Source organism: Haematobia irritans, chromosome 2 (assembly GCF_050003625.1).
Source record: "Haematobia irritans isolate KBUSLIRL chromosome 2, ASM5000362v1, whole genome shotgun sequence".
Classification (NCBI taxonomy): domain Eukaryota; kingdom Metazoa; phylum Arthropoda; class Insecta; order Diptera; family Muscidae; genus Haematobia; species Haematobia irritans.
The window spans coordinates 157,844,510-157,861,291 of NC_134398.1; the positions used below are offsets into that span (position 1 = coordinate 157,844,510).

The following is a 16,782-nucleotide window of genomic DNA, read 5'->3' on the forward strand; positions in this document are numbered from 1 at the left end:
ACAATTTTGACAAAATTTTCTACAGAAATAAAATTCTGACAAAATTTTCTATAGAAATAAAATTTTGACAAAATTTTGTATAGAAATATATTTTTGACAAAATTTTGTAGTGAAATTATATTATGACAAAATTTCCTAAAGACATAATATGTTGACAAAATTTTCTATAGAAATAAAATTTTGACAAAAAATTCTATGGCAATAAAGTTTTGGTAGATTGTTTTTGGCTCGAGTGACTATCGTGATTTTTTTGTGATTGGGGATCGGTTTATTTGGGGGCTATATATATGATATAGATCGATACAGACCAATTTTGGCATGGTTGTTATCGAACATACACAAGCGAAATGTACCAAATTTCAACCGGATGGGATGAATTTTGATCCTTCAAGAGGCTCCGGGGGGGGGGGGGGGGGGGGGGGGCTATATATAATTATGAACCGATATGGATTAATTTTTGCATGGTTGTTAGAGACCATATACCAACACCATATACCAAATTTCAGCCGGATCGGATGAAATTTGCTTCCCTTTGAGGCTCTACAATCCAAATCTGGGAATCCGTTTATATGGGGACAATATATATTTATGAACAGATATGGACCAATTTTTGCATGGTTCTTTAGAGACCATATACCACCACCAGCCGGGTCGGATGAAATTTGCTTCTCTTTTTGGCTCCGGAAGACAAATCTGGGGATCGGTTTAAATGGGGGCTATATATAGTTATGGACCGATGTGGACCAATTTTTGCATGGTTGTTAGAGACCATATACCAACACCACGTACCCAATTTCAGACGGATCGGATAAAAGTTGCTTCTCTTTGAGGCTCCGCAAACCAAATCTGGGGGTCCGTTTATACGTCAAAAAGAACCGATATGGCCCATTTACAATACCATCCGACCTACATCAATAACAACTACTTGTGCCAAGTTTCAAGTCAATAGCTTGTTTCATTCGGAAGTTAGCGTGATTTCCCTTTGAGGCTCCACAGCCCAATTCTGGGGATCGGTTTACATGGGGACAATATATATTTACGAACAGATATAGACCAATTTTTGTATGGGTTTTTAGAGACCATATACAACCACCATGTGCCAAATTTCAGCCAGATCGGATAAAATTTGCTTCTCTTTGAGGCTCCGCAAGCCAAATCTGGGACCGGTTTATATGGGGGCTATATATAGATATGGATCGATGTAGACCAATTTTTGCATGGTTCTTAGAGACCATATACCAACACCATGTTGTTTAAGTTCAAATGTCGTTTTCTTAGCTTTTGTTAAATCATATAATCATTTTCAAGTGTAATCCTGCCGTTAGGATTTGTCTATACCTTTTCTGCCTTTCGGTACGAAAATGAGGACATTTTCTAACGTCAAATGTCATCAACCCCCGCCTTTCGACATTCAAGCTTTTTGGTCATTCACTTTTGAGACTCTCTCGCTTCTACGAAGGTAAATATTGTTTGACGAACAATAATTGATTAAATAAAGCCCAAATATTTTGGTTCAACTTCTAAACCAGTGCCTTTTTATTTCTTTTCTACTTTTATGCCACGCATTCATTGGTCCATTCGAGCCGAATATTAATTGGAAAGAATTAATTCGCTCTTTTTATTTCTTCCTCGAAGGCAAAGGCTACGCCACCAACAACAACAAACGATTGACGATCACCATCCTCTACGAGGCATTTTCAATTTATTACACAAATATTTTTATTATCAACAACCAAGGTATGTACTTTCAGTGATAATTAAAAAGTGAGCATATCCTTCGGTGTAAATATAAATAAAACAGAAATAAACACTCGCCTACGGTCGCTTTACAACTCGTATTTTATATCGGTTGTACATTAAATCTCTACGAGAAAAAATTATGTCATTGTCATTAAAGTGTTGAAAAGTGCGTGTAATTCCACTTTGTTTTCGTCCAAATATTCTACGTCAAAGTTGAATTCAATTTCGCTGTATTTCTCCATTTGATTACATTCATATTGTTGTGTTTTTTCTTTTGGGTTTTTGATCTTCGATCGGCATAGAAAAAACAAAAACAATTGCATTGGTTGTAAGCATTGGTTTGCCAATAGGCATCAATAGTAAAGTGTTATACAGTTGCCGTTCAACTTGCTATACACAGGTGTTACATCCAACATACGTTCGAACTGCATACACGTTGGTTTATTAGCGTGGGTCGCTTACGGCGCGAAATTATAAAAATAATTTTTTGCAAGTTCAATTGAGAAAAGTATTTATTGTTGATTCCTATGGATATCGGTCGTTTACTATTATCGTTCGTGTTACGTGGTAGTGTACCCTACGGTCGGTCGATATAAACAATAAAATAACAGTATTTATTATATATTATATTATCGTAATATTGACATATTTGAGTTTCCACGAAACTTTTTGATTTTTTATATTATTGTTGTTGTTGTTGGACCTTACTGGTTCGTAGTGTGCATCTTACAGTCCGTGCACCCTACAATCGGTCAAGTTGACATTTTACAATTTAAAGTTCACGACTTTTTATTGTTTTGTAATTTTTCCATTTGGCAAGTGATATTCACAATACACTTGCACAAATTTTGTGTATCTACGTACACTGGGAGAAATTTTGGATAATATATACACTGAGAGAAACTCTCTCGTAATATATCAAGTTTCAATTTTTTCGATAATTCGCCACGCAAAAATCATTCTTTGTATTCTACGATACACTGAAAATATTTTTTGTATTCACGATACACTTGCAAAAATCTTTGGTACACAGGGTACACTGGGAAAAATATTGTAATATTTTCCAAATAAAGATTTTGCATATATTTCGCCACGCGAAAAAGGGTTTCTTGTATTTACGATACACTTGAAGAAACTTTACGTGTTTTCATACACTTAGAGAATTTTTTCGCCAATTTTTACAAAAAGTTAAAATACTTATAATTTACCTTACAGAGCTAATTTTAGCTGGTATTTCCCATACACTGTGAGGAAATTGGTGTATCGACGATACACTGTAAAAAATTGGTTGTACTCCGTACACTGTGAGGAATTTTCTGATCTCATTTTTTGTGTTTTTGTGGTAATTACGTTACCTTGTACACATTTGTGGTACATTCGGTACACTGCGAAAAATATTGTGTGTTGACGATACACATTTCGCATACACTGGAAAAAAACTGCATTTTCATTTGTTCGACGACAAATCGAAGTAGCGTTTGGATCGATTTATACTCTTTTCGAGAGTTTTGGACATCACGTGTCAATTTTTTCGCCCTTTAAGTTTGACAGTACTTGGTCATAATGACTACTACACCACTGACTGCTTTCACAAGAGCAACTGACGCAGTAGTCCGATTTGAAACGAAGTTTCACAGTTTGCGAGACGATGATTTAACCGCCTATAGACTAGAATGTCATGGTTCCGAGGCTAAGTCGTTGTGGGAAAAAGTTAAGAGCTTATTCGACGAATGTCTTGACTTTGTGTCCACACAGAGCAACGCAACCGAGGCAGTCGCCGCTGCTGACAGCAAATATGACGTGGCTTATAATTGTTATCTGAATGTCATGGAGTCAATTCAACGTAAATTGGAGGCACTACGTGCACCATCTAAGCATTCTGCTAAATCACCTCGGTTGGAGGACCAAACATCACTTTTGAATGTTTCCCATAGGTCCGATGAGTCACGCGGCTCTTCTATCAGCTCTAGGGGAGACAATAGTTCCTCCCACAGTCTCAATCTGCCGCCTTGTGATATAGATGTTTTTGACGGCGATTTTCTCAATTGGCCGACATTTAGAGATTTCTTCACAGCGGTATACATTAACAATAGCCGACTTAGCGATATTGAGAAATTGTGTCATTTGCTCAAGAAGACCAGTGGTGAAGCTCGCGAGGTTGTTTCGAAATTTCCGCTCACGCATAGAAGCTTCGCTCTTGCGTGGAAGGCACTAAGGGGTACTTATGATAATACCCGCATATTGGTGAACCACCAACTCAAATTATTATTCGATTTACCGGTCTTGGAGTCTGAGACCAGTTCAGGACTGAAGAAACTACAACGTGGTATCTCGACATGCATTTCGACAATGTCCATCTACGATGTGGCCACTGACGACTGGGATCCCATCCTCGTCTTTTTGTGCCTTCAGAGGTTGCCGAAATGTACAGTCACACTTTGGGAACAGAGTATTAAGGACAAGTCTGCTTTGTCTTCTTGGTCAGATTTGGACTTCTTTCTCACGGAAAGAATCCAGACATTGACATGTCTTCGCGATATCCGCGGCATTGACGCCAGGCCTCCAGCCAACAAAAGAATTCGCTCGCATTTCACGAATGCGAAAACGACTCGTTCCCCAACAAGTACGCCTCCTTCCTCCCCATCCTCTCCTGACAGATTATGCGTTCTCTGTCGACGACAGCATCACCTCAGAACGTGTTCTAGGTTTCATAATCTTTCAGTTCTTGAGAGGATGAATATTGTTAGGCGCCATCGGTGCTGCATGACTTGTCTGTCCCGCAGACATGTTGCAGCTAATTGCCCCAGCGCATATGATTGCGGTAAATGTGGTAGAAGACACCACACTCTTCTGCACAGGGATATATCAAATGATCCCATAACTGCTCCGGTCGTTTCTGCACCGCTTATACGAGATACCGGGGTAGCATCAGTGGATACCGATCAACCTTCTACATCGACTGGCATTGTGTCAGGGACGTCGAGTAGACAGTTATTCCATACTTCGCGTACTGGAAATGTATTATTAGGAACTGCAATGGTGAATATCGTTCACCAGGGTATCACGTATCCTGCTAGGGCCTTAATAGATCCCGCTTCGGAATCATCCTTTATTACGGAAGGATTGCGGAACCGACTTGGACTGAGTACGTCTTCGACTTCGGCTACAATTTCTGGTGTGAATCAAAGTGTTTCGATCACGTCGAGAGAACTTTGTTCACTTTGCATTGGTACCCCACTAGATGAGTCGCTCCTACTGGAGACTACAGCGTACGTTCTTCCGAACATTTCCGGCAACCTGCCATCTTTTTCTCTAAATCGTGACATTGTGTCTAGCATGCCAAATCTACGTTTGGCTGACCCCAATTTATTTGTTTGTCGTCCTGTTGACCTTCTGTTGGGCGCGGATCTTTATCCGAAAATTTTGTTGGACGGTACGAGAACGAATATTTCGGGATCGCTACTAGCGCAAGACACAGTCTTCGGCTGGGTTGTCACGGGTCCTATCCCTTCCTCGAATATTTCTGTCTACACGACTACTGTGGACCTCTCCAAGGAAAATGGTCTTCACGAGACACTTCTCCGCACTTTGGGAACTATAAGAGCTTCCCCGACGACCTCTCTTATCTAATTTAGATAAGTTTTGCGAGGAAAATTATAAGACGACATCCCGACGGTATTCTGAGTGAAGATACTCTTCCTCTTGAAACTTATTTCTTCGGACAAATCGGAAACCAAGGACGGCCTGGCTAACACAATTTCTTCGAAATTAGGCATCCCTCTTGTGAAAACCATGAATTAATACGATTCACCACGACTTTGTCCGCGGGTATATACAGTTATACCATATGAGGCCAGTTTAGGTTACGCCTACAAATGAAAATTGGTTATCTGCCTTATCGCCGGTCATCCACCGATAAGAAGACAATTTGACTTCGATTGGTTTTCACTGCCTTGAATGACATTTTTACACGTCGGTCCGACTCAACAATCAGACTTGTTTCTCCTCGTTTTGAGGTGGAAGTTGTATAAATTTGTGTACAATTGCGATATCACACAGATGTATTGCCATATATATGTTGACCCGTCCTAGACATTTCGGCATTGAATACAGTTAAGATATTCTCTGCAAATATTATCCGGAACTTTTAGTTACAGACAGTGACTTGGACAACTTTGTCATTTGGTTGACGACACGGAGAATGGGTTTCCTCTTTATGTACAAGTCCTACGGAAGTGCATGTACGTTGACGACGTATTGACGGGGTATCATAATTTGAATAATGCGTCTGGTTCAAGGGGCAATATACACCATAATTCTGAGCTGTCTTCTCACCTAGAGCGCGACGCTATTTTACCACTACTGGTTTTAACAATGGGATTATGTGGAATGCTTTACAGGTCACGCCTTGATGATAACCCCCGGTTATGTTTACACTGTCTGCTTTTCTACGAAAGCGGTAACTTTACATGCTACTTTTGATTTGTCCACGACATTCTCGACGAGAACTATTACTCCCCACTACGTGGAAATTATGTCGTCTTCGCGATGTTCATCCGGGTACTAACGGTCGTCGTTTGTTCAAATGGATTACATCCTTGTCTTTTAGGGAGTTAACATAGGTCTATCTGTCGCGTTATGCTCGCGTCCTCCCTAGTTTTTGTTACGTGAAAAATCTTTGGGTTGATGGCCGCGTTCGAATCGCGATAGATCGGGCAACATACAAGTTGTAAGGCGACCTAGGGTTTCTGGTCACCCTGACCATTTTGTTAATTTGGTTTTTCGTTCCGTCATCGAAATCTTTCTATATTTTCATAGATAGAAAACATAGCAAAGATGGCTGCTACCCTTCCAGAGTCTGAGGACGACGTCCCCATGTTGGATGAGGAACGGGAGATTAATTCTAGCATCGCACCCCTTGCCGATGAACATACCATCAGTACGACTACTGATTCTGCCATTCTGGCCGACAATGTTGCAACAGCAACCAATAAAAAACCGTTGACGACGGCTTCTGGGGTTCCTCCAGGAGAATTGTTTGTGGCTTCGCCACCCCATATCACACTTGGGTGTAAGGTAGTCTTCAACTGCCTTCTGACTTTACGAGTCCTCGACACCCGGCTCTTCCGAGTCAAATTTTTTTAAAAAATTTTAATAACAACGATCGGGCTTGACGAGTCCATTTACGATCGCGTGCTTAACGAGCACATTTGTAAATAATATGTTTTGGAAAAAATGAAACACGAATTGGAAACCATAACAAGAGAAAAAAAGAATTGAACTAAAATAAAATGCTCCTTTTTTTATTAACTGAAATGTACATTCTGTATACTTTCACTATTTCATTATTGAACATGTAAATATTATTTAACTTATTTTTAAATTTTGCAACATGGCTGGATGTTGCAAGGCGGGCGGCAATGTTTAAGTTCAAATGTCGTTTTCTTAGCTTTTGTTAAATCATATAATCATTTTCAAGTGTAATCCTGCCGTTAAGATTTGTCTATACCTTTTCTGCCTTTCGGTACGAAAATGAGGACATTTTCTAACGTCAAATGTCATCAACCCCCGCCTTTCGACATTCAAGCTTTTTGGTCATTCACTTTTGAGACTCTCTCGCTTCTACGAAGGTAAATATTGTTTGACGAACAATAATTGATTAAATAAAGCCCAAATATTTTGGTTCAACTTCTAAACCAGTGCCTTTTTATTTCTTTTCTACTTTTATGCCACGCATTCAATGTACTAAATTTCAGCCGTATCGGATGAAATTTGCTTCTCTTTGAGGCTCCGCAAGACAAATCTGGGGATCGGTTTATATGGGGGATATATATAGTTGTGAACCGATATGGACCAATTTTTGCATGGTTGTTAGAGACCATATACCAACACCAAGTACCCAATTTCAGCCGGATCGGATAAAAGTTGCTTCTCTTTGAGGCTCCGAAAACCAAATCTGGGGGTCCGTTTATACGTCAAAAAGAACCGATATGGCCCATTTACAATACCATCCGACCTACATCAATAACAACTACTTGTGCCAAGTTTCAAGTCAATAGCTTGTTTCGTTCGGAAGTTAGCGTGATTTCCCTTTGAGGCTCCACAGGACAATTCTGGGGATCGGTTTATATGGGGACAATATATATTTACGAACAAATATAGACCAGTTTTTAGAGACCATATACCAACACCACGTACTAAATTTCAGCCGGATGGGATGAAATTTGCTTCTCTTTGAGGCTCCGCAAGCCAAATCTGGGGATCGGTTTAAATGGGGGCTATATAGTCATGGACCGATGTGGGCCATTTTTTACATGGTTGTTACAGACCATATATAGGGAGCCACCGTGGTGCAATGGTTAGCATGCCCATCTTGCATACACAAAGTCGTGGGTTCGATTCCTGCTACGACCGAACACCAAAAAGTTTTTCAGCGGTGGATTATCCCACCGTAGTAATGCTGGTGACATTTCTGAGTGTTTCAAAGCTCCGCTAAGTGGTTTCACTGCAATGTGGAACGCCGTTCGGACTCGGCTATAAAAAGGAGGTCCCTTGTCATTCAGCTTAACATGGAATCGGGCAGCACTCAGTGATAAGAGAGAAGTTCACCACTGTGGTATCACAATGGACTGAATAGTCTAAGTGAGCCTGATACATCGGGCTGTCACATAACCTAACCTAACCTAACCTACATCAATAACAACTACTTGTGCCAAATTTCAAGTCGATAGCTTGTTTCGTTCGGAAGTTAGTGTGATTTCAACAGACGGGCGGAAGGACGGACGGATATGCTTAGATTGACTCAGAATTTCACCACGACCCAGAATATACATATATACTTTATGGGGTCTTAGAGCAATATTTTGATGTGTTACAAACGGAATGACAAAGTTATTATACCCCCCTTCCTATGATGGAGGGTATAAAAAAATAAGTCTACAGTCGGGCAGGCCTGATTATAAAGTACTTTGCACCATTTTGTTCATCTACATTTTCGATACAAACTCAAATCCTTCCAACTTGTTGAAATCGTTATCTAAAAATTATGTTCGCATATACATATATTTAAAGCTGACCCGATCGGGACTAAATTGTTCAAATTTAAGTCGACCAATACCCTGGGGCGTAACACAATATCAGTAAAAAGCAAATAAATAAAGTCTAAATTCAGGCGGGACCGACTATATTATACCCTTCACCGCCGTGTGACCAAAATTTTTTGTATCATCTCAAATCCATCAAATTTATTGGTGACCGCATAATTGTCTAAATTGGAATAAATATGTGTTTCTCTAACAAATTCTCTACAATTAATATTTAATTGTAATATTTAAATTATCTACAATTAAAATTTAATCAAATAATATAGTTTCCTTTGAAAATTTCAGGGGGAGAGATATTATTCCAAGCAGAGCAGATCAACCAGTACACTTTCCGAAGATAAATTTAAGGATTTTACCTATGAAGACTCTATCAGATTCTGGACTTATAAGAACCATTTTTGTTTGAGTTTTAGAGGAATCATTAAAACCCAGCAAAAAAAAGCGTCGCCAAAAAAGTAGTGAAAATGTTTTTTTTTTTTTTGATCCGGAAGTGGTGCAAAATAGGCGCAGAAGCGATGACATCCGTCATAGGACGGATGTCCACCATTTCAACAGCCGTTGCATTGAACTTGAATCACTTTTTAGGGTGTGATCTGAATTCAGTGTTTTGTATGTTAATTAAAATTATTTGTGATATTTTGCCAAATAAATAATTTTTATAATTTTTTTTAATGATTTTTAATGTATTTTAACGCTTGTCGGAAACATTTGATATCAACTATTTTCAAAAATTCGTAATTTTTCTATAATGGATTTAGCATTTTTGTAGATAAAATTTGTCACATTTTATTAATTCTTACTCTGTTTTTAATATATTTGAAACAAAAACAAGAATACAGAAGTAAGTTCGGCCGGACCGGATCTTAAATACCCACCACCATGAATCAAATATAATAGTTTCCTTTGAAAACTCTTCGTCGGTGCTGATATCTTGATAATATATATAGGATTTAAGGGAGTTTGATAATAGATATTCTCCCAAGCAGATCAATTCAACCAGTACACTTCCCGAAGATAAATTTGAAGATTCTACCTATGAAGACTAGATCAGATTCTGGATTCATAAGAACACATTGTGTTTGAATTTTAGAGAAATCATAAACATATCGTGTAAATGATGAAAAAAGCCTTGATTTGAAATCTTAAATACGTAGATTTTTACCGCCATTATTTAAATGGTAACGAGGAGTAAAATCTGGAAATTTTATTTTTAGTTTCAAGCAATTTTTATAATCAGTGCTACTGCCATACCCCCAAGAAGTGAAATCGGTCGATCAATCAATGTCCTATATAATGGACCGGTAGAAATAAATGCGATACTAATTTTTCAGGGTCTAAAATACCAGTATATTTACATTTTCAGGCAAAGTGGATAAAAACTACAGATTCTAGGTAAGAAATAAATCCGGGAGGTATGTCTATATGAGGGCTACACGCAAAGAAAAACAAGTATATACAGCAGTAAATTCGGCCGGGCCGAATTTTAACTACCCACCACCATGAATCAAGTATAATAGTTTACTATGAAAACTCTTCGTCGTAGTGGGTTACGTGATAATATATAGAATTGTAGGGGGTTTGATGATAAATCTTCTCCCAAACGAGCCAGCTTCCGAAGACAAACTTTAAAGATTCTACCTATGAAGACCAGATAAGATTCTGGATTTATGAGAACCAATTTTGTTTGAGTTTTAGAGAAAATATAAACATATCGTGTATATGTTGAAATTACGCCTTGATTTAAAATCTTAAATCTGTAGATTTTTCCGCATTTATTTAAATACGATGAGTAAAATCTGGAATTTTTACTTTCAGTTTGAAGCAATTTTCATGATCAGTGCGCCTGCTATACCCTGAAAGAAGTGTTTTCTTTTTTGAGAAACGTAATTTTAGACAAGCAAAGTTTTCTTTTGACCCAAATTTTAGAGACAATCGTTGAATAAACGAAAACACTTTATAAGAAAAAGAAATTTCGTTTGTCTAAAATTTTATTATAGATTACTAATTTCCAGCAAATCGGATAAAAACTACGGATTCTAGAAGCCCAAGAAATAAAGCCGGGAGATCGGTGTATATGGGGCTATACCAAAATATGGACCGATAGGCATCATTTACTCACATATTTGTGATCTTAAAATACCTCCAGATTTTCAATTTCAAACAAATCGGCCAGAAAATATAGTCTCTAGACGCCCAAGAAGTAAAAATCGAGAGATCATTCTATATGGGGGTTATACCAAAAAATGGACCGATATACCTCAATTTCGGCACTCTTATTTGTGGTCTAAAAATACCTCTAGTTTTCGAATTTCAGGCAAATCATGTAATAAATACAGTTATTGTAGCTCAAGAATTTCAGGCAAAGCGGATGGTAAATATAGTTTCTAGAAGGCCAAGAAGCAAAGTCGGGAAATCAGTCTCTATGGGGGCTATATGAAAACATGGACCGATGAGCACCATTTTCGGCACACCTTTTTATGGTCCTCAAATACCTCTAGATTTCCAATTTCAGGCAAATCGGATGGTAAATATAGTTTCTAGAAGCCCTAAAAGCAAAATCGGTATACGGGCTATATGGGGGCTATATGGGGGCTATACCAAAACATGGACCGATGAGCACCATTTTCGGCACACCTTTTTATGGTCCCCAAATACTTCTATATTTCCAATTTCAGGCAAATTGGATAAAAACTACGGGTTTTATAGACTCCAAGACTCCAAGACTCCAAATCGGGAGGTTGGTTTATATGGGGGCTATATCAAAACATGGACCGATGCGGACAATTTTCGACACACCTCTTTACGGTCCCAAAATACCTTTAGATTTTCAATTTCATACAAATCGGATAGAAAATACTGTTTCTAGACGTGTAACAAGCAAAATCGGGAGATCGGTCTATATGGGGGCTATACCAAAACATGAACCGATATGGACCATTTTCGACACACCTCTTTATAGTCCCACAATACCTCTAGATTTGCAATTTCAGGCAAATCGGATGGTAAATATAGTTTCTAGACGCCCAAGAAGCAAAATCGGGAGATCGGTCTATAAGGGGGCTATATCAAAACATGGACCGATACGAACGATTTTCGACACAACTCCTTATGGTCCTAAAATACCTCTAGATTTTCAATTTCAGACAAATCGGATAGAAAATACTGTTTCTAGACGCCTAAGAAGCAAAATCGGGAGATCGGTCTATATGGGGGCTATACTAAAACATGGACCGATGCGCACAATTTTCGACACACCTCTTTATGGTCCCAACATACCTCTAGATTTTCAATTTCAGACAAATCGGATAGAAAATACTGTTTCTAAACGCCTAAGAAGCAAAATCGAGAGATCGGTCTATATGGGGGCTATACTAAAACATGGACCGATACGGGCCATTTTAGACACACCTCTTTATGGTCCCACAATACCTCTAGATTTCCAAGTTCAGGCAAACCTGATAAAAACTACGGTTTTTATAGGCCCAAGACCCCAAATCGGGAGGTAGGTTTATATGGGGACTATATCAAAACTTGGACCGATATAGCCCATTTTCGAACTTGACCTGCCTGCAAACAAAAAACTAATCTGTGCCAAATTTCGGGACGATAGCGCCATTATTGAAGGCTGTAGCGTGATTACAACAGACAGACACACAGACAGACAGACGGACAGACGGACATGCTTATATCGTCTTAGAATTTCTCCCTGATCAAGAATATATATACTTTATATAGTCGGAAATCGATATTTCGATGTGTTACAAACGGAATGACAAACTTATTATACCCCCGTCACCATTTATGGTGTTGGATATAAAAACGTTTGGAAAACGTGTACCGAAAACGTTTTTCTTTTGTTAGAGTTTTTTGAATTGCTTCCAAAATTTTAAACTTTTATCACCAAAAAAATTCGTTTGTTACAAAATTTTTATTTTTTCAATAAAAAAAAGTTATTTTTGAAACAACAACACAGACCATTTCGTTTATATGAAACACTGTTCTTTTCCGACATTAGGTCTTTAATAAGACATATTTTACAGTTCAAAATTTAATATACTACAATGCAATGTTGAACATTTTTTCGGAATCTTCCGAACATATCTGGAATATATGTTTAAAAAAAAAAAACTTTGGTCGAAGCAGGGATCGAACCCACGACCCTTGGCATGCAAGTCGGACGTGGCAACCACTGCTCCACGGTGCCAAACTAAATGTTTGTTTCTGTTAAATAAACTTTGTTTATTCGGTTCGTGGGCGCCGCAAGCTATGCTATATAAATATAACTTATATGGATAATTATCTATTGATGACCATAACAGGTACATAGCTCAGTGGTTAGTGTGTTGGCTTACAAAGTGCATGGTCAGCGGTTCGATTCTCCGTTCAGGCGAAAGGCAAAAAAAATTAAAAATTTATAAAATCGTATAATTTCTTCTACATTGTTGGTTTTACAGGGAAAGGTGTTAAGAACTAAAAAACCTTGTGGATGTGAGAAAGATGTGAGGGAAAATGCAATTAGCAAGAAAACCATGTTTTTTTTTTTGAGTTTGTCTTTATGAAATTGTTTTTACATCCTGGAAAAGAATAAACGTTTATCACAAAAAGTATATAATTTTCTTCCAAATACACTTCCTTACAGCGAAAAGCAAATGAGAAACGATCTTGTTTGTCTAAAATTTCGTTTGGGAGGAAAGAATTATTTTTTTGCGTGTATACAAAAACATGGACCAATACTCAAAATTTTCGACACACCTCTTAATGTTCCTCAAATACCTCTAGAATTCCAATTTCAGACAAATTGGGTAAAAACTACGAAATCTAAAATCGGGCGATCACTCTATAAGGGAGCTATACCGAAACATGGGCTATACCGAAACATGGACCATTTTCGACACACCTCTTTGTGGTCCTAAAATACCTCTAGATTTCTAATTTCTGGCAAATTGGATAAAAACTATGGATTCTATAAGTCCAAGAAGTAAATTTGGGAGATCGGTCCATATGGGGGCTACAACGAAACATGGACCGATACACCCCATTTTATGCACACCTATTTGTGGTCTTAAAATACCTCTAGATTTTCAATTTCAAGCAAACCGGATAGAAAAATACAGTCTCTAGACGCACAAGAAGTAATATCGGGATATCGGTCTATATGGGAGGCTACACTAAAACATGAACCGATACTCCCCATTTTCGACACACCTATATGTGGTCTTAAAATACCTCTAGATATTAAATTTCAAGCAAATCGGATAGAAAAATACAGTCTCTAGACGCCCAAGAAGTAATATCGGTAGATCGGTCTATATGGGGTCTATACCAAAACATGGACCGATACATTCCATTTTCGGCACATATATTTCTGGTCATAAAATACCTCTAGATTTCAAATTTCGGGCAAATGGGATAGTAAATACAGTTTCTAAAGGCCAATACGGTCAAAATTTGGTCAAGGGAAAACGCGTGTAAATCGGTGAAATCGTTTATTTAAAAAATCAAATTAAATTTCTTTTTCAAGTTCAATTAATATAAAATTCAGGAAAAATATTCAGTTAGGCTTTCGCTTTTCCAAATCCGAATTTCCGGGCCTCACGCTTGACACCTGCCATCAGATTTTGTACAGCCACCTTGTCCACCTTCTTCGCCGCAGAAAGCCAGTTTGCCTTGAACTGCTGCTCGTCCTTACCAGTTTTTTTGATCTTCTTTAGGTTCCGCTTGACAATAGCCCAGTATTTCTCAATTGGGCGGAGCTCTGGCGTGTTGGGAGGGTTCTTGTCCTTGGGAACCACCTGCACGTTGTTGGCGGCGAACCACTCCATGGTCTTTTTACCGTAATGGCAAGATACCGAATCCGGCCAAAACAGTACGGAACAACCGTGTTTCTTCAGGAAAGGCAGCAGACGTTTATTCAAACACTCTTTCACGTAAATTTCTTGGTTGACAGTCCCGGAAGCTATGAAAATGCTGCTTTTCAAGCCACAGGTACAGATGGCTTGCCAAACCAGATATTTCTTTGACGGTTTTATGTGCTTGAAAATATCTGCTACCTTTCCCCTTCCTTTTGCCGTATAAAACTCCTGTCCCGGAAGCCGCTTGTAGTCGGCTTTGACGTAGGTTTCGTCGTCCATTACCACGCAGACAAACTTCGTCAGCATCGTCGTGTACAGCCTCCGGGATCGCGCTTTGGCCGTCGTATTTTGTTTATCATCGCGATTTGGGTGACTACCTTCTTGTATGTCGATAGTCCGGCTCGTTTTTTGGCTCGATGCACGGTTGTAGACGATACACCCAGCTTATTTGCGGCATCTCGGAGAGAGAGGTTAGGGTTTCGCTTGAAACTACCGGCAACTCTCTCCGTCGTCTCAGCGGCTTCCGGTTTTCGATTTCCCCCGATCCAGACTTCCTGGCTGTCGACAAACGTTCCCCAAACACTTTAATTACATTTGTAACGGTTGATTTGGCAACTTTTAGCGATTTTGCCAGCTTTGCGTGCGAGTAGCTCGGATTTTCGCGATGAAGGCTGTACGAAAACATGAACCGATACGATCCATTTTCGACATACCTCTTTATGGTCCCAAAACACCTCTAGATTTCCAATTTCAGGCAAATCGGGTCGTAAATACAGTTTCTAGACGCCCAAGAAGTAAAATCGGGTGATCGGTCTATATGGGGTCTATACCTAAATATGGACCGAAACACCATATGTTCGACACACCAATCTTTGGTCCTAAAATACCTCGAGATTTTCAATTTCAGGCAAATTGGATAAAAAATACAGTTTCTGGACGCCCGCCCAAGAAGCAAAATCCGGAAATCGGTCTATATGGGGGCTATACCAAAACATGGACCGATAGACTCAATTTTCGGCACACTTTTTGATGGTCCTATAATACCTCTAGATTTCTAATTTCAGGCAAATTGGATAAAAACTACGGGTTTTAAAAGCCCAAGACCCCAAATCGGGAGGTCGGTTTATATGGGGACTATATCAAAACTTGGACCGATATAGCCCATCTTCGAACTTGACCTGCCTGCAAATAAAACACGAATCTGTGCCAAATTTCAGGACGATAGCGCCATTATTGAAGGCTGTAGCGTGATTACAACAGACAGACAGACGGACATGTTATATCGTCTTAGAATTTCTTCCTGATCAATAATATATATATATATACTTTATATAGTCGGAAATCGATATTTCGATATGTGTTACAAACGGAATGACAAACTTATTATACCCCCGTCACCATTCTATGGTGGTGGGTATAAAAATGCTCTTTGTAAGCAATTTTTCACATTAACTATTTCCACAGTGTTTTTTTTATCGGTTATTGCCTATTATCTATATACGTTTTTATTCGGGATTTCAAAACATTCCATGGTCATTAGCTACAAACCAAATTAAATGTATCTAAAATAATCCATAGAACCACTTACCCTTGGACTACAAATAGAAAAAATTACATCAATCAAAACTTCCCGGAAAAAAGGATATTTACCTGTAAAAAAAAAAGAGAAATACAAAAATTTAATAATAACAAATAGGTATTAACCCCAATTAACATAATGATATTGAAGCAGAAATGGTTAGCAACTAAAGATAGAGTAAAAAAGTCCACAAGTTTCAAAGATTTTGTCTGTTTCATTCTCTTAATCCAATTTAGGAATTTGTGCACACGAATTGAAGTCAACGAAAACTTTGAAAAACAAAAAAAAAACATGAAACACGGAACAGGGACAATCTGAGACAATCTCTTTAACATACACAACACAGCTTTGGTTGCATTTGGCTTAACCCAGTGGGTTCCTAAGTCCACACGTACACTCACATAAATTGTGAACATGAACTACTGTTAAAAAGGACAAAAACCAAACGAAATGAATACACATACACACAGATATACCCTAGAAAAGAATATCACGAAAACGGTTGGGA

At 38.5% G+C, this 16,782-nt stretch overlaps 3 protein-coding genes across 3 annotated transcripts in view; 2 read left to right on the plus strand and 1 right to left on the minus strand.

The window, feature by feature from the left end:
• The window catches only part of LOC142225126 (uncharacterized), a 979,687-nt gene that overhangs the window by 572,790 nt on the left and 390,115 nt on the right, over positions 1-16,782 (minus strand). The gene's annotated exons all lie outside the window — the stretch shown is intronic.
• On the plus strand, positions 1,332-7,123 carry LOC142224271 (uncharacterized). Its single transcript, XM_075294042.1, has 2 exons — positions 1,332-1,737; positions 6,559-7,123. The coding sequence occupies exon 2, from the start codon at positions 6,577-6,579 to the stop codon at positions 6,883-6,885; it is 309 nt and encodes a 102-aa protein (XP_075150157.1). The 5' UTR covers positions 1,332-1,737; positions 6,559-6,576; the 3' UTR covers positions 6,886-7,123.
• LOC142225129 (uncharacterized) lies at positions 3,304-5,370 on the plus strand. Its single transcript, XM_075294906.1, has one exon. It carries the CDS (start codon positions 3,304-3,306, stop codon positions 5,368-5,370), a length of 2,067 nt encoding a protein of 688 aa, XP_075151021.1.